The sequence below is a fragment of the Egretta garzetta genome, unplaced genomic scaffold (assembly GCF_000687185.1).
Source record: "Egretta garzetta isolate BGI_Z169 unplaced genomic scaffold, ASM68718v1 scaffold28, whole genome shotgun sequence".
Classification (NCBI taxonomy): domain Eukaryota; kingdom Metazoa; phylum Chordata; class Aves; order Pelecaniformes; family Ardeidae; genus Egretta; species Egretta garzetta.
In genome coordinates, this window is record NW_009260612.1 from 306,165 (window position 1) to 323,750 (window position 17,586).

The window sequence follows — 17,586 nt, forward strand, 5'->3', positions numbered from 1 at the left end:
GGTTTAGTGGTGGGATGGCAGGGTTAGGTTAAAGGTTGGACTCGATGATCTCAAAGGTCTTTTCCAACCAAAGCGATTCTATGATTCTGTGTAATGGGAGATACAGACATAAACACACATCAGAGCCCGATTGCCAAGAGGGTTATCTTCTGTAGTATAAAGGTTTGCTGCAGAGCTTGGAGGGTGTCATAAATGACTGAAGTAACAAGAAGAGAAAGGTTATTTTTAGAGTTTTCTAGTTTTTGACATGATGGGAAGACTTAAACTGGCTTTGCCACCTAAGGGAAAATAGCTATTTCTACCTTAAGGGGCCTTTGGAGCCCAGCAGGTAACGAGCCCTTGTAGAGCTATGGATCCAAGCAGGATAACGGGGCGCTCGTGGGCGCCAGGGGCAGTGTGGAGTGAGCACAGCGAGGTTACGTTCTCTGGTGTCTGGCACGGACCTGCCTGTTGCTGGTTTCTGTCCAGTTCTGGAGTCAGTAATTCCTCTTCACCGATAGCAAGTACGCCCTGAAGGGAGAGGCAGATGCTGCTCAATCCAGTTACTTAACATGGAGAAGGTTACGATGACTTAGTAAGTGCTTAGGTAAGGAAAGCGATGTCATAGCAACGCCAGCTGCCAAAGACATGCCGTCGCGCAGTCGCGGGAACCTGAAGCTTTCAGGGTTACTTGGCCGTGGGTAAAGACAATTCTGGTGACGTTTCTCGGAGGTTAAAGCTGTGCATCAGCCTCCGTCTGTTGAGAACGTTTTTTCTGCCCAAACAAGGGGAGCCAGGTTACTCATGGTTACTGGACTTCACGCGGGATCGCTTGGCTCCAGCTCTGTGGCCTCCATAACGGAGAGCAGCCCAGAAGATCTCGGCGGGTTTCCCTGCCCATGGAGTCAGTGAACTGCCATTTTGTGCGGACTTGGAAAAGCGCCAGATTGAGGGTTCAAGCGCGGGACAATGCGCTTTAATTTTACTTGAATGTTCCTCTTAAATTTTTGTTGCAGTTACAGAATTTGTTTGAGAACCTGCTGGCCATCAGTTTTGCAACACATTTTGTTCAGCTCTGATAGTGCTGGCGTTATTCTCGAGCATTTGGGAGCATAGACAGAAACCCTCCTGACTGTTAGCATGGTACCAAGATTCCCTGCACTTCTGTGATTATGAAAGCTTTTTCTAATGTTGCTGCTCACTTCTCCGCTGCTCATCTCCTACAGAGAATTTTTTTCTGTTTCACCCAGCATTTGCCATTTTCAGACTGCGGCCTCTCCATTAAGACGACACAGTTGTCTTGGTTAGCGAGCGTTCGCAAGGGGTCAGTCTGCCACAGAGGTTTTAAGGGTTTTTTTGCTTTGAGGAAGACGTTTGGGGCCTCTTGGACTCACTTGGGCCTTTTGAATGCTAAGACACTCCAAAGTGACTGTAGCAAAGCAAAGACTAAGTTCGGCCCTGCATGATAGGGTCTCTCCTGGCAGCGAGGAGCTGTTCCCTGGCTTTCTCTCAGGAGGCGAGCGCATCCTGTTAACGATGAACCTTAGCACAGGCACAAAGCTGCTTCGTTCTTCTGAAAATCTCTGAACTGTGGATTCATTTTCTTCTTTACTTGACTGTCTGTGTAAGCAGCTATTTTAGGTTTTGTCTGAAGATGAGGATATTGGGAAGGTGTTCTTCTAAATGTGCCCTGAAAGTCGAGCGTCAGGGAAAGCAGAGGACAGGACTGCATCCGCCAGCAGAAGTGCCAAAGTCCTTTGCAGGGTTAGTGGCTCATCGCTTGGGTGCGGTAATTGGGTTGAGGTTTGCACAGGACACAACTGCGCGTGCGGCAGCCTCAGATGAGCGTTCTGGAAACCTCCTGTCAAGGATATGAAATCTGTCTCTGTGCAGTGGAGCCCTTCTCTGAGCACCTTATGCCTCTCGACACGGGTGATGAATCGTAGCGTCTTCTGTCTCTGACATGCAGATGCACGGATAATTCTGTTAAAATAGCGACAGAACTGCTGAGGTACGCGTGACGCTTGCAACAGCGATGCGAGGCTCTAGAGTAAGCTTCTGATTAAGATGTAGGAGGGAAATTCTTTTTGAAAGCATAAATTGTGTAGGAACTGAAAGGATCACAAAGAAGCTGTAAGATGCTTCCACAAAGGAACTCTATCACCAGCACCGTTGTAGTTAGCAAATGTAAAAACCATGTTACACAACTGATGTCTTGGAACAATTATTTTGATTCCTGTAGGTAAGAAAGAGCCGGTTACGATAACTGCCAAAGTGGGAACCCTCAAAAGAAAGCAGCAGATGAGAGATTTCCTGGACCATTTGCCAAAGGACAACCATGACGATGTTTTCACCGCGACGCCCTTTCAGAACCGAAGAGTAAAGGTAAATGTGGGAAAGCGCTGTACCTATGGTAAGCTTTGCTGGCTGGCGTTGGAAGGGTGTTACAAGTCTGCTGGTTCAGTTCCATCAATAGAGCCCCGTGGGTTTGGGGGAAGAGGCTTAGTTCCTGGATTTGTTATCGCGATGCTTCGGTTGCCGGCAGCGAGACCGTGTGGCGCGTGGCTTCTGCAGACGAGGATTACTGCCGAATGGACGTGTAAAACCCGCCGTGGCGGGGGTGTCCCCTCCGCCCCCACGCGGGAGGAGCTGGGAAGCATCGGCTGTGCTGTGACAGCGCTGTCCCGGGGACGGCCACCGGATCCTGTGCTGTGGAACCAGGTGCTTCCTGAAGTCACGCAGATGCTTCACAGGATTTTTTTTTTTTCTTTCTCTCCTCGGCACATCTCACATGTAAAACCACGTGCCTCTTGGTGCTGCCTGGGGGTGGGTTTCTCTTTGGGAGCCCCGATATCCTCACGCCCTGGCACATGCCTGTTGTTTGCTCGCCCTCTGCTCTTTGTTGCCTGTTTGGGCTGAGGAGCTGCCCCGTTTCCCTGGTTAGGCTCACTTTTGGGGACCAAGGGAGGTGGTGTGCCCTCCCCTCCTGCCCCACCTGCAGCCCCAGGCACAGCTGGCAGATGCAGCCCCAGAGCTGGAGAGCGTTCCCCGACCTCAGTGGTAAACCTCCCCTTCGCTGTGGTGAGGTTAGTTAAGACGCTGATTTCATTTGTAAAGAAAAGCCACTCATTTATCAAGAGAATTTCCGCCCCCCCCCCGTAGAGAATTTTTGAAGTCTATTTCATGATGCGTCTTTCTTTTTGCTGTTACCAAAGCAGCTCTGCCTGCTAAAACTGGTGCCGCCCTTCCAGCAGGGACTCCCAACCCCACCTGGGCATCTCGTCATACATTTGTTCTTTCGTGGGTTTTCTTCGTAGCAAGAGCACGTTTCTCACTCTGGCATGCACCCAGGGGTAGAGTAAGGCCGGCTCATGGGAAAGCCAGAATTTAGGCAGTGGTAACTTCCCTGCTTTCTATAAACCGCAGTGCGCTATGGAGAAGTCCCCATGACTACTCTGGGCGGATCGGCTGTGAAAGAATCCATGCATCCCTGTCCATGACACCCTGTTGTTGCAGAGGGGTTCTCCAGGAGACTCTGCTTTTGGTAGAACACAGCTGCAGCCAGTGATTCAAAAAGATTCTCCCTTCTTTTCTTTTCCAAGTCCATTCTGCCTAGCTGGTGCTGTGCAAAAGCAGCTGGCCTCCTTGCCATGCACGGCCAGAGCTGTAGCTCCAGGGAGAACTCTGGATTCCCCTTCCATGAACTAGCCCAGCCCCTCCTTGAACCCATGCAGACTTTTCACAGCTGCCGTTTCTTGTGCTAAGCTCCAGAGCTGAATTACTTGCTGTGCGAAGCAGAGGCCTTTATTTGTTCTGACCTTGCACCTGCTGGCTTTGTCCTCCTCTTCTCACGGGGAAAAGGCAGTGAACAACTGTCCTGGTCCCTGCTCACCCCCGATGCCAGTTACAGTTCTCCTCTCTCTTCAAAATAGAAGGACCAGAAGTTCACTGAGTAATCCTGAAATCCTCCTCCCGAGTAGTAGTGCTCAGCTTTGAGCTTGTCATTTTAATTAGAAATTATTTTTTTGAAGGTGTGGTAGCAGCCAAAAAAGGCCAGCAAAATGCTGAGCATCAGCGGGAGGAGTATTAGGAGCAAGACCGAGGCGTCGCTTGGCTGCCATGTCGAGTCCTTGCACACCCGCGTACGGTGCACACTGCTGGTTTCTGCGCCTCAGGAGGGACATGGTGGAGTCAAAACCACACCTGAGGCGAGCCAGGGCACGGAGCCTGTTAAGGAGAGGAGAGCGAGCCTGGGACTCCTCCCCCGGGGGGAGAGGGACACAACCAAGGTTCCCAGGGTTGCGAAGAGGCTGTGGCCCATCGCCGCTCTGAGACAGCCCCAGGAGGTGCCTTTTCAGCAGACTTTTGTTCAAAAGGGCAGGTCACTGATTGCTCTGATGTGGCTTTGTAGTTGCCAGCGTTCCGGGGAAGCTATGATGATGACGACGAGGACTTTGCACTTACGGACAACCCGATCACCCCCTCCTCAGCTGTTTTCCCTATGGTGAAAACCCCTCAGTGCGAGCACATCAGCCCCGGTATGCTGGTGCCCATCAACAGGTAGGAGCTCGTCCTGCTGGCCCTCTGCTAACCTCCTCCTTGCTCATTTTCCCCAAGATTGGTTTCTGTCTTCTGAGAAAGGTCGCTCTTGGAACTGGGACGCCAGTTCACTCCCAGACTTCGAGCAGGCACAGTAAATCCTGCAGCCCCAGAAGGGTTCCCTGAGAGGAAGCCCTGCGCGCAGTCTGAGCTGCTCAGCTGAGTGTGGGCGATGAAAACAAAGCCCATCGCCCCTCCTTGTCCTCTTGGAGAAGGTCGTGATTGGGCTTCAGCCTCAGCAGAGGTTTCTCCGCTCATGGTGACTCTTAAACCTGTTAACCCAATTGCTTCAGGCTTTGCTGAAACTGGAATCATCTCGAAACTTGCAGAGTAACTGGCATTTTATCTAACGGACAAGAACCGAACATCATCTGGGAGGATGATGAAGCTTTGCCCGACACCTGCATTAGGAGTTCCAGCATGCGATCTAACGCAACACTTCGCTCCCAGAGCTGCTGTTGTATTTCATTGGCCAACAACTGGTTTTAGTGGCCGTGCTAATTTTCTTTCTGAATTTGAGCTGTATGTACGGTGCCTTTAGCGGTATCCGGCGGGTTCCGTGGGCGGCGCACCAGTGGCGCTAACGTGCTTAATTACCTCCACAGGACTGACTGCGACAGGCACGTGTTCCGAATGCAGAAGAACACGCGGGGCAGCAGAGGCACCTGGGACAACGTCAAGAAGCAGCCGGTAATGCCGATTCCCTTGAGCCTTGCCTAGTTCCGCCTTAGCGATGCAAAGCTTGGCTCAGCAGCAGGCAGAAGCAGCCCGGGATGGCAGGCTGGCGGTGCATATTCCAGATGGAAAACAGGAACCCTCCCCTGCTTCCTCCCAAACGCCTGGGCTTTGTATCTGCTGCTCTTGGCGCCAAGTTCTGTTTGTTAGAAAAGAGCTGTTTGGGGTCAGGCTTAGATACGCTGCTTTGTTTTCAGGATTTGTAACTGCTCTTGAACCCCGTGACCCCTAGGTACATTGCGTTCCTGTTACGTGCTTCGGTACAGTGGGAGAGAAAACAGTAACCCTCACCTTGTACCAGAAAGCCCGCCCATTTATGTATTTATTCCTGCAGTATCCTAGGCTTTATAATTCTTCTGGCTTGTCCATGGAAGGCTGAGGCCCCAGGAGCAGCCTGGGGACAGCACTGGTGGTAGTTGAGCAGTTTAAGTCGTTAGCTGGGAACTGCAGCACAGCGACAGGGCAGGGCCGCGGGAGCGCTGCCGCGTTCCCCCGCCGTCGCTTGCTGGCGCTCGGTGCGTGTTCCGCACGTTTGGGCACCTCCGCCTTCTGGCCCTGACCGCCCCCTCTTCTCCTTGCAGAAGCGCAGCAGGACTCCCTTGTAGGGAAGCTCTTCCTGGCTGAGCCAGCAGACTCGTCCGACGAAGAAAACAACGATTCCCATTCTTCTGTTTAATGAACTTTATGGATTTTATTCGTTTCGGTGCCTCTGGTACGAAGCAAAGGGGCTTGGCCGCCCCTCGGAGCTGGGATTCCCGTGATGGTGGCAGTTTGGTTTGGAAGCCTTGACGTGTTTCACCTCCCTCCTCCTCCCCCTGCCTGTGCAGCAACGCTTGTCCCTTCCGTGGGTACAAAGCAGCACTTCCTTGCCCAGCCTCCTCCTCGCTGTTGCCCTGTTTCTCCTGGGGAGGGAGAAGTGTACTCGGAGTCCAGTGACTGGCAAGTTTGGATTCATTTTAAGATAAAATATCTTTCTGAACTGCGTCTGTACAATAAATTTGATACAGCCTGTAACTATTTGGAATTACTTTTTAACTTCCTCTACTGACTCTGAATTTTTACATGTCCTTAATGTAATAAAAAAGAACAAGGCTTATCCTACTCACCTACGGATCTGCCTCTCTGGGGGAAGAAGCGGTAGTCGCGAGCGGTCATCCTGTTACCGGGGCTGGCTGCTCCTCTGGCCGCTGGGCCCTGCTCGCCCCCCTCACTTCTGTGCCGGCCTGTTCACCAACATGCTCCAGGAAGAGAGAGGGAGGAGTAAAACCAAGCAGTTCCTCTGCCAGGTAGCCACAGCATGGCAGCAGCACGCTGGAGCCCCTGGCCCTGCCTGCAGGAAGGCTCCGTGCTGGGGGGAACCCAGAGGGGAGGCCTGGGTGGCAGGGAGGAGATGGCGGCTGTGAGGCCGCCGCTGGGCAAGGGGCCTTACCCCCTGCCCTGGGCCTGTCCATCCCCGCTTCAAACCCAGCGAACCTTCCAGAGCCATGGGCAAGAAGAATGAGGAACACTTGGAATTCCACTTTTTTTTTCCTAGGAAACACAGGCACTGCTTGTGCGCAGGGATGTGGTGGTGGCAAGGAACTGCAGGTGGGCTCCGTCCCTTCTGGCCTAAGCCAGAAAGCTTTGCTTTGCCAAAACACCTCAGCCATCGGGCTCCTTTTTAAAGAGGTTTTGGGACAATGGCACCCAGCAGACAAAAGCCAGCCCTCCCCCTGGGGGCACTGACCTGCCTGACAGCCTCCCTTCGGTGACAGACAGAAGCGGCTGTCGCGCAGCCAGGAGCCCCTGCTGTTTCTGCAAGGATTTATTTACAGATTTTACAGTGAATCAGAACTCGGTAAAGTGCAGTTAAAAGAAAGCAGCCCGGGGGTGCGGAACGCAAGTTTCACTGCCCTCAGCTCTTGGCGGCTGCGTTGCTTCTCCCCTGCGCGCAGAGGCTCTCGGGCAGCATCTGCGCCTCAAAACCGTAGTGGAGGTAGCGGTAGATCTCCTCCGCCTTCTGCGGGCTGACCTGGGCGCCGGCGGCGATGTCCAGCGGGGAGCTGTGAGAGACAAAGGGGGAGCTGCCAGGGGGTGCCCAGTGCCAAGGGGGCAACGGGGACGCTTTCCAGTGAGGGTGGTGAAACCCTGGCAGGGGTTGCCCCGAGAGGGGGTGGAGGCCCCATCCCTGGGAACATTCCAGGCCAGGTTGGCCGGGGCTGTGAGCAACCTGATGTGGTTCAAGGTGTCCCTGCTCCTGCAGGGGGGTTGGGCTGGGTGACCTCTGGGGGTCCCTTCCCACCCAAACCATTCTGGGATTCTATGACACCACCAGCTGCCGGCCGGCGCCTCTGCGGGTGCCTGAGGGCTGCGAGCGCCAAGCAAGCCTGAGAGCTGCGGAGGGAACAGGGAGAGGGGCAGGGAAAGGGGGGGCAGTAGGAGGGGTGGCAGAAGCAGAGCCCCTTGCCCTGGTCCACTCAGCCTGAAGAAGTGCATAAAGAACGGCGCGGGCGGGAGGCGGGAAAGCTCCCGGGGAGCTCCGGCAGTACCGGGAAGGATCCCCCTGAGCAGCTCCCCCAGCAGGGGGTCCCGGCGAGGCGGCGGAGCCAAGGGGCAGTCAGGCCCCCGAGCACTGGCCGCACATCCTTGCTGTTACCTGTTGGCCATCTTCTTCACGGAGCCGAAGTAATGGCACATATTGAGCGCAGCCAGGTAGCTGAGATTGGGGATGCTCAAGTAGAAGTTGAGCATCTCCCGCCTGCGACCCTCCACCTCCGTTGGCACGCGAATGGCGGCGTTTTTCCTTTGCTCCACCAAAGCCAGGTCTTTCAGCAAACCGGCAGTTTCCTCTTGGGAAGCGCTGAAGAGAACTCGGACCCCAGCCTGGACCAAGGCTGAGAGCACGCCGTCGTAGTACTGCGTCCTCTGGAAAAATCGTGAGGTTTCTCCTGCAGAGTTAACATACAGAAAACTCGGTGAGATTTAAGTGCCAAATCACCATGAGAAATCCAATATGAATCACAAAGCAAAACGGCTCAAAGATCCCCTGCTCTGAGAGTTCCCAACCAAAAACAAGATGAGGGAAAGCATCTCAGGGAAAGGAGGCAGGAGGGGTCATAGGGGCAGGATTTCCTCGGCCATTTGAGAGGTAGAGTTTAGGAATTAACACTGAAGTTCCAAACTAAGGGTCATTAGGAGAGAGGATTGGGAGGAACACGTGATAGGTGATGAACAACAGCACAGCCCAAATCAGAAGTTTGGTAAAGCTCCGAAAGTAAGAACGCACTTGAACACGGTCAAACGAGAAACCAGCAGCGCTCCAGAAACAGCGTGATGAGAAAAACAGGACAAAGCCATCAACAGAACCTTCAGCAGCGGGGTGAAAAGGCGGCTCAAACACAATCCACTTCTCTACAGCCCCCGCTGAGAAGCTACATCTTCAGCGACCAATTCTATCATCATTTCCACATCTGAACCATCAATAAATTAGATTTATGCCACAAAAACAAAGCTGCATCCACAACAATTTGATTTCAATAGTGGAGTTTTATATCCCAGAACACCTGTAATTTCATTGGAGCTGTGAGCTCCAGTTTCATCTTCGGCGATGCAGGTGCGAGCAAAACCTCTCAATTATTTTCTAGATGGCACTGAGAACAGAGAGCCTTAGCAGAATCATTTGATTGCATAATTTGGACTTTAGGATTACAACGAATGGCTTGTCCAAACGAAAAAAATTAAAGAAATAAATAGTCTTGAATTTTCCACAAATGTTTCATCAAGTCAGGAGGCGTCTTTGAGACTCCTCTGCTCTGTGCTCTGTGACACGAGGCAATAGCTCAAACGCAGCCTTCCCAAAGTAACTCTTTGTAGGAGTGATCTTCTGTCTTTCTCCTAAAACCTCATCTCATTCAGCTGGTTATCTTCACAGAATCCCAGCCTGGCAGGGGCTGGCAGGGCCCCCTGGAGCTCACCCAGTGCCACCCCCCTGCCCAAGCAGGCTCACCCAGAGCAGGGGGCACAGGACAGCGGCCAGGCGGGGGTTGAAGATCTCCAGAGAAGGAGACTCCACAGCCCCCCTGGGCCAGGGCTCCATCACCCTCCAAGTCAACAAGTTCTTCCTTCCGTTCACCTGGAACCTCTTCTGCCGCAGTTTGTGCCCATGGCCCCTTGTCCTGGAGCTGGGCACCACTGGGAAGAGTCTGGCTCCGTCCTCGTGACCCCCACCCTTGAGATATTTGTAGGTGGTGATGAGGTCCCCTCTCAGCCTTCTCTTCTCCAGGCTGAACAAGCCCAGCTCCCCCAGCCTTTCCTCGTAGGGGAGATGCTCCAGTCCCCCCATCATCCTTGTTGCCCTCCTCTGGACTCTCCCCAGGAGTTCCTCATCCTTCTTGATCTGGGGAGCCCAGAACTGGACCCCGTGCTCCATCAGTACTTCGCTTGCTCAAGCGGCAGCCACTACGTGGTTTGGTCTCTACAATCTGGAGGTAGACTCAGTATGTGTGACGGCGTGCTCAGGCTGGCTATCACTCACTGGTTCTAAACCCTGAGAATTTTCCCCAGTGGTTTGACAGGTACCACTCACTGGGTTACTGCTAGGAAAAAATATTTTTCTCAAGTCCACTATTATCTTAGCGCCGAGCATAGGTAAGATTCTGCTTGTTCCTTTATTCTACTGTTCTCACCTTCCTTGTTGAAATTTGTCTTGAACTTGGGGTTTTCTTGCACAGGTTAATATGGTCAGTTAATAATGTTTGAGTTAGCTTGCTTTTCCCTGCCTCACTAATTAGCAAGCAATGCATCCCTCTGGATCCAGTTGTGTCTCTGCCTGTATTAAATAGCCCTCGAGAGCTAAACAAGTTTCAGTGTTCAGCTGCTGGCCTCATTAATGTCACACTCCTACAGAGACTGAAGCACAGGTTTTCAGTCTGCTTTCTGTCCCGCACTGTACACAAAGCCAGCGGGGCCAGTGCAAGCCTTGAGCAGAGACCAGCGCGGCCCCGTGGTGCCCCCGCCCAGGAACACCTACCTGGTTTAATCCTGTCCTTTTCCACAATCACACATATTCTGTCAAACGTGCTCTGCAGGCGCTGGATCCGCTGGGTGAGTTTATTCCTGTTCACAGAGTTCAGTAATTCTGACAGGAATTTCCTCTCCACCGCCATGCAGTTGCTCACGATGTAATCGCTGCTGCTCAGCAAGCAAACCTATCACAGAACCATGGAATGGTTTGGGTGGGAAGGGACCCCCAGAGGTCACCCAGCCCAACCCACCTGCAGGAGCAGGGACACCTTGAACCACATCAGGTTCCTCACAGCCCCGTCCAACCTGGCCTGGAATGTTCCCAGGGATGGGGCCTCCACCTCCTCTCTGGGCCCCATCCAACCTGGCCTAGGTGACCAACAAAACCTTCGTTTTGGCTTTATTTTAGCATAACACGGCAGCCTTCTCTTCTCCAGGCTGAACACCCCCAACTCTCCCAGCCTGGCCCCATAGCAGAGGGGCTCCAGCCCTCGGAGCATTTTCGTAGCCCTCCTCTGGCCCTGCTCCAACAGGTCCATGTCCTCCTGGTGCTGAGGGCTCCCGAGCTGGACGCGGGGCTCCAGGGGAGGTCTCCCCAGAGCAGAGCAGAGGGGCACCTTTACGCACCTGCACCTTTACGCCGTGAACTGCCTTCAGGGAAGAAATCACCTCTGCTCCAGAGGAGATCTCGCGGCTGTCTACCAGAATACAGAGTGAAGGTGCTTTCTCCAGAGGGTCCCGTGAAAATGGAGCTGTAGCTGAAGAGGGGTTTGTGGAAGCAGAACGAGGTGGGACTGAAGTGCTGCTGCGGGTGTTCTTCAAAGAACTTCCCACCTGTAAATGTTGAAAATCACATGGTATTTCCAAGAGGTCACAGAAGCACAAGGCCAAAGAACAACACACCAATAATAAAAATATGATTTTCAAATAATGATGTTTAACAGATACTTTGTTCCACAGGCTTCTTTAAATCCAATTAAAAAAATCTTTTTAAAAAAATAAATATGTATTTTTGATATTGCAAAACATTAACACTTTCAGATTAACAAATTAATCCCCTGTAAACAATCTCCCAAATTAGTTGATCTAATTATTTAGCAGCTTGAATGACAAAAGCATGAAGCCTTCCCTAACGAGTTCAACAAAAACTGAATATTGAAAACGATACAGGTCAGGCAGAAAAGTGTAAGAGATCAGGAATCCAACCCCAGGCTACGAAGGGTCTGAATTTAGGACAGCAAACAAGTACTTTTTAGCTACAAACCCCAAAGAATTAGCGGACACTCTCAGCTATTTGAAATAGATCCATATTCCTCCACGACTGTCAGACTCAAGCCAGTATCTAATCCCCAATTTTTATTTATCGACTACTAAGATGCTCTCCGAGTTACCCTGCGAGTACGACAAAGAAAAGGGGGACGATGAAGGGCAGTGCAAGCAGCACGGACCTGCTCCTTCCTCACCAGGAGCACACTCTCTCTTGCTGCCGTACGGCTGAGAGCCCTCAAACCAACCGCGCGACAGGACAGCTTCCCGCCGCGTGGGATTCCTTAGCGAAAGGTGAGGTGAGAGGAAAGCCCTTGTTTTGAATTAACACCGACCTCGGTGGGAGCCTGCAGATCCTCTTTCCCCGAAGTTGTACTAGCAACAGCTGGTGGAAAGCCTGAGCTCCTGGCTTGGTGGTCTGGCTGAAAATCCAGCATTTCAGATACCGACGCTTTCAAGCTGAGAAGCATCTCGCTCTTGCTCTCCACAGCCTGATGAACGCTGATTTCCCCAGCAACCTTTCTGTGCTGCGCAGAAGAGACTGAAGGCACTGACTTGGGTAATTCAGCATTTCCCTGTTCTGCCCAGAAATGGTCTGTTCTCACGGGCTTCTCATTGCTGACGCTTGTTTCTTCCCCGCTGGAATCACTGAGAACAATAATTCGGGACGGTTTCTTCTTTTGCACTGGGACAGAGCAGTTCTCTTCCATCCTGGCCTGGTTTAGTTTTTTCCTGCGGCGAGTCAGGTATTGTTTTCTTCCACTCGTAAAACTCTCATTGTTTAGGAGATCAAAATTAACGCACACTTCCTCCTCACTAGATTCAGTTTTTTTGCAAGTTTCCTCTTCCTCCTCTCCAACACAGAAACTGTCTTCTGCATAACTCTGGTCTTGCTCAGGAATCTGAGGGGGGAAAAACCAAACCCAGTAAGTTTCGAAACACCGTAAAGCATAGAATCATAGAATCGCTTTGGTTGGAAAAGATCTTTAACATCATCAAGTCCAACCTTTAACCCTGCCATCCCACCACTAAACCACTAAAATGATCTTGCTCCTCCCCATAAACGCACTTTGCTTATCCAGTCCATCCTACGCACAAGCACTGCAGGGCCCAGGGGCTTCTTGCACCCCTCAAAACCTCCCCTGCTGGATACTGTGATTCTGCCCCTCTACTCAGCTCTGGTGAGACCTCACCTGGAGTACTGCGTCCAGCTCTGGAGCCCTCAGCACAAGAAGGACATGGAAGTGTTGGAACGGGTCCAGAGGAGGGCTACAAAAATGATCCGAGGGCTGGAGCCCCTCTCCTATGAGGACAGGCTGAGAGAGTTGGGCTTGTTCAGTCTGGAGAAAAGAAGGCTGCAGGGAGACCTGATTGCGGCCTTCCAGTACCTAAAGGGGGCCTATAGGAAAGATGGGGAACGTCTTTTTAGTAGGGCCAGCTGTGTTAGGACAAGGGGAAATGGTTTTAAACTAAAACAGGGTAGGTTTAGACTAGATATAAGGAAGAAATTCTTTACAATGAGGGTGGTGAAACACTGGAACAGGTTGCCCAGAGAGGTAGTGGAGGCCCCATCCCTGGGAACATTCAAGGCCAGGTTGGATGGGGCTCTGAGCAACCTGATCTAGTTAGCAGTGTCCCTGCTCACTGCAGGGGGGTTGGACTAGATGACCACTAGTGGTCCCTTCCAACCCTAAACATTCTATGATTCTATGATTCTATACGCCCTGCAGTTCCTGAGCCACTTCCCTGGAGGGCCCGACGCACCCGTAGCTGTGTCTGGAATGAGCGTGCACTCAGATTTTGGTCAGGCCCATGATTCATCACCAGAAAGCTTTTAATGGGAATATTAATTGTAGAATCACAGTAGAAGCGAGAGTCGCTCGCTAATCCACATCAAACAGGCTGGAATGACAGACAGGAATGTCCCCTTTGCACGCCTTGCACCGGGGGAAGGACCCTGAGCTTGCACACAGGGGACAAGTGGCGGTTTTGCGTGAAGAAAGGCGGATTCCATGCCTTGCACCACGCGCATAACAAACGGCACAGCACACAAGGCTTGCTGGTACGAGTACCTTATGATGCCTTTGCAATGTGTAAAGTGAAACGGGAGTTCAAGTTCTGCATTTTCAGCAACAACAAAACTGACATCAGAAACCGAGGCTGCTTGGAAACCGAGTCCCGTGCATTCTTCTTATCTGCTTGCAAATAATCAGGGAGCACAACCTGAATTTTTGTGTGTTAACAAAAAACCCCCTGATTTATCCTTTTCATCAAATATGGGTGAGGAGAGATAAGGAAGCATCCTGAGCATCTGTTTTTCCTATTCTGTGTGGAATACTGCACAAGTGATTTACGTCGCGTGCTGTTTGAAGAGTTCAGAGCAAACCAGAGCCCAGATGACATAGGAAAGGCCTCAGCTGAATAGTGTGCAGCGTTCACATGGAGGGGGAACACAGCCAGGCGTGAGAGAAACCAAACAAAGCCAGGAGCGGCCAGGATGAGAAGTGGACATTTTGGAAGAAGCTCCAGCAACGTTTCACTGGCACTTTTATGAGTACACAGAGTTAGTGCGTAACGCTACTGCCCGTAACGGGGCGAGAGCTCGGCTAAGGATCGGCTTTGGAGAGTCACTGGTGCTCAGCAGTCACCCCACATGGCAGGGGCACAGCTGGCACCTGGGGACCACGTGAAGGGTTGGTCTCCAGTAACACGGGGGACACTGGACAGCCAGAGGCACCCTGCCAGAGACTGCTGAGGAGCAGCAATAAGCACTGTTAAATACGCTACTTTATTTGCTCATTTCCCACCTTACATTTTGGGAGCGAACCCTGTAATTGCTAGAGAAAGTTTGACCTCTTGGCACTGCTGTTTGTCTGGCAAGAAGCGCACAGCAGGGCCATCTGACCTCAGAGCTGGGTCACAGGAACGCACCCAAGCTGCTACGCCTCTATTTGGGGTTGCTTGTTTCAGCAGAATGGGGAGTGGGTTAAGGGACTGGAAACATCACGCGCTGGGCGAGAGGACTCTTCCTCAGAAGGTGTCAGTCAGCGTCCCCTGTGACAGCAGAGGACAGCAGAGAGGGGGAGATAAGCTCCCCAGCCTGGAAGCACCGTGCCATCCTACATCGATCAACAACGATCGCCACCCTTCAGTGAAAAGCCTGGTTGACAGCCGCTCTCCGGCTGAGGAACGGGGTGTGTGTGCTTTGATAGAAGCATACATGTCTGCACACTTTAACTTAAAAATCAAAATGAAGTCAAAAGTCCTTGTTAGAACTGATTATTTAGCAACAATAGGCTACAAACTACACTTCAAGGTAGGATTAGAACCTAAACACGGCCCCAAGCAATCAGAATTTCACAAGGACAGTAGTCATTTCGTTTCATACCTGTGAGAAAATTGCTGTGTCGTTGAATTCGCGATGAACCATTTTGTATCTATTGCCAAGAGCGGGACTACGCACAGATTTCAGGTAAACTCCTTTCATCTCACAGTCTGAATTAAAACAAGAAGATAAAAGAGAACACAGTATTATTAAGGATATAATATTTAATTGTTACATCATTTTTTCATACCAAGTAATTCCTTTACAGTCTCCCAAAAGCTTGTATTTCACAAAACAAAAGTTCTCCAGACACCTCTGAAAATCCTAAAGCCAAGGATCAAGTCTACCCAGCTTGCCGTCATGAAAGCTGCCCTGTTGGAGGTTTTCTCAGCAGGCAGAGCTCAGGATGCCCGGAAAAGGGAGAAGGGCAACGTTAACCACAGGAAACCCAAATTACTCAGTTTTCCCTCTTGCAGGTCTCTCCCAAAACAGACACAACAACTGATTTCAGAGACTGTATGAGAAAGGGATGGGTTTGCTGAAGCCCACCACAGGATCTTAAAGGCAACAACTCAATTTCAGTGGAGAAGGAAAATCCTCAGGAACATCTGGGAATCTTAACTGGTAAAAGGATGATTCCATCATGGAAATATCCCAGGGAAAGACAAGGTTCATAAGCACAGGGATAAGTAAACCATCTTGGCCAAAAACCAGCATTAGCTTCTCAGCTCTGTCGGTGTCAACACCGTAATTTTATCTTTAATGTTCATATTTTAGGTCTTTCTGTAACAGAAGACCTGAAAGATTCAGAAATTTCTAAGTGAAACAGAAAACTGTGTTTCTGGTCAGCCATAATGGTGTGTGAGGGGGTGGTTGACTTAGCAAGAGGCAATCTCCTGCCCCCGCAATCCCTGAAGATCTGACTCCAGCCTGCCCAAAGCTATTGGAGGAGAGGAGGATGAGGAGAGCCCTCATCGCTCCCTACAACTGCCTGACAGGAGGCTGCAGTGAGGCGGGGGTCGCCCTCTGCTCCCTGGTAAAGGGCAATAGGATGAGGGGAAATGGCCTCAAGTTGTGCCAGGGCAGGGTGAGGTTGGCCATGGGGAACAATTCCTTCCCCTTGGGGCTGTCAGGGGCTGGAAGGGGCTGCCCAGGGAAGGGGTCGAGTCCCCAGCCCTGGGGGGATTGAACAGCCGGGCAGAGGCGGTGCTGAGGGCCGGGGTTTGGGGGTGGGCTGGCAGGGTTGGGGTAACAGTTGGGCTTGGTGAGCTTGAAAGGGCTTTTCCAACCCAAACGATTCTACAATTCTACTGCACAGGAAGGGCTCCAGTGAGGAACTTTCTACATAAGAAACCCATGTGAATACAAACAGAAAAGGTACGAACAGATAATCAAAAGCAGCAGATTTACCACAGCTGAGGAAGTTACTGCTTTTTAGCCGACACATGCTGACATATTAAGGCATGGCCATTCGGTCAGCTATCATACACCATTTGCTAAGCAACACCCCTTATCTTAAAAGCATAAACAACTCTCCTCATTCACCATTTAACACTTGTGTGACCTCCTCATCATCATTCAGGAACTGAGCAAGGGAAGAGTTCAGCTTGTCCTCTGCAACATCACTCTCATCAGATGAAACACAATCTGCATCTTGCTGGGACAGCTCAGCTTCTTCATCTAAAAACTGTCTTGCTGCATTCTAAACAGGAAAAAAACCCAAACAACATTTCAGTTAGAAGGTGGCTCCAATTAACTGATGTTACACGTGAGACCTCTGATAAATCAGTTCATGACCACAGAACATCAGCTGCTTAGATGTCACAGATATTGGGCTTCTGCCTTTGAAAAGAGAATCCACCATGGGGAACAGTGACATAAAGAACACACAGTTCAGTGAAGTACATGACAGCGTGCAAATGACTGTCCCACCAGCGCGGCAGGGTGAAGCTGGAGTCCGTTTCAAAGCACTGGCCGAAGGGAGCCGCAGCATGTAGCACTGCTTGCACCTAGGCTAGTTAACAGCACAGGCAGAGTTTGCTAGCACATCATAGCTAAGCTACCCAGCAATATTAAGTTATTTTGTAACTTATAAATCTAGCTTTCCTCATTTTATTTGCTTTCAAAAATCTGTTTTCATTCTGCAATGCTGGATTACTCTTGAACCCACGTCCACTAGAAACTTCAGATGCAGACTTCACACTGGTTTGCCTTTTCCTGCTTAAGACTTAGGAGTAATTGTTTCATGAATTCATCACACAGCGCAACTCATTATTGAGAAAATGCTCGTCTTCCGGGGAAGATGAGGCACGGCACATGTGAGCTGCAGTCCAGGAGACATGACACAAACCTTAATACCAAGGTCCATCAAAAATGCTCACAAGAATGCACATGGAAACAAAACATTAATTCAGAAAGATGTTTTGTCAGAGATACTTTATATTAAGCTAACTTTTTCTCTTCTAATTTCACCTATAAAGTACTAAATTAAAATGTGGAAAACCCTCAAAAAACATTATGTATCCCAATTACTCCAAAAGAGTGATTTGTGTGCCTGCAAAATCCTTTGAATAAAAAGCACAAAGCTGTAAAATTCAGTTTAGTACATGGAAGACTAAGGCACCTTGTGCTACAATAAATGACATCTCTGAGTTTCAAATTTTCCTAAGTCTTTTAATTAT

General features: G+C 50.8%; 2 protein-coding genes across 2 annotated transcripts in view; one reads left to right on the plus strand and one right to left on the minus strand.

The window, feature by feature from the left end:
- The window catches only part of MIS18BP1 (MIS18 binding protein 1), a 60,465-nt gene extending 54,337 nt beyond the window's left edge, over nt 1–6,128 (plus strand). Inside the window, exons 14-17 of the mRNA XM_035900444.1 lie at nt 2,222–2,364; nt 4,391–4,539; nt 5,184–5,268; nt 5,888–6,128. Coding sequence (XP_035756337.1) covers nt 2,222–2,364; nt 4,391–4,539; nt 5,184–5,268; nt 5,888–5,989 — 479 coding nt within the window. The 3' untranslated portion in view covers nt 5,990–6,128. The remainder of the gene's footprint in view (nt 1–2,221; nt 2,365–4,390; nt 4,540–5,183; nt 5,269–5,887) is intronic.
- Nucleotides 6,129–6,469: 341 nt separating this feature from the next.
- The window catches only part of FANCM (FA complementation group M), an 82,899-nt gene continuing 71,782 nt past the window's right edge, over nt 6,470–17,586 (minus strand). The window contains exons 18-24 of the mRNA XM_035900443.1: nt 16,451–16,607; nt 14,969–15,075; nt 11,916–12,482; nt 10,942–11,148; nt 10,322–10,499; nt 7,949–8,240; nt 6,470–7,355 (exon numbers count right to left, since the gene is read on the minus strand). Coding sequence (XP_035756336.1) covers nt 7,208–7,355; nt 7,949–8,240; nt 10,322–10,499; nt 10,942–11,148; nt 11,916–12,482; nt 14,969–15,075; nt 16,451–16,607 — 1,656 coding nt within the window. The 3' untranslated portion in view covers nt 6,470–7,207. The remainder of the gene's footprint in view (nt 7,356–7,948; nt 8,241–10,321; nt 10,500–10,941; nt 11,149–11,915; nt 12,483–14,968; nt 15,076–16,450; nt 16,608–17,586) is intronic.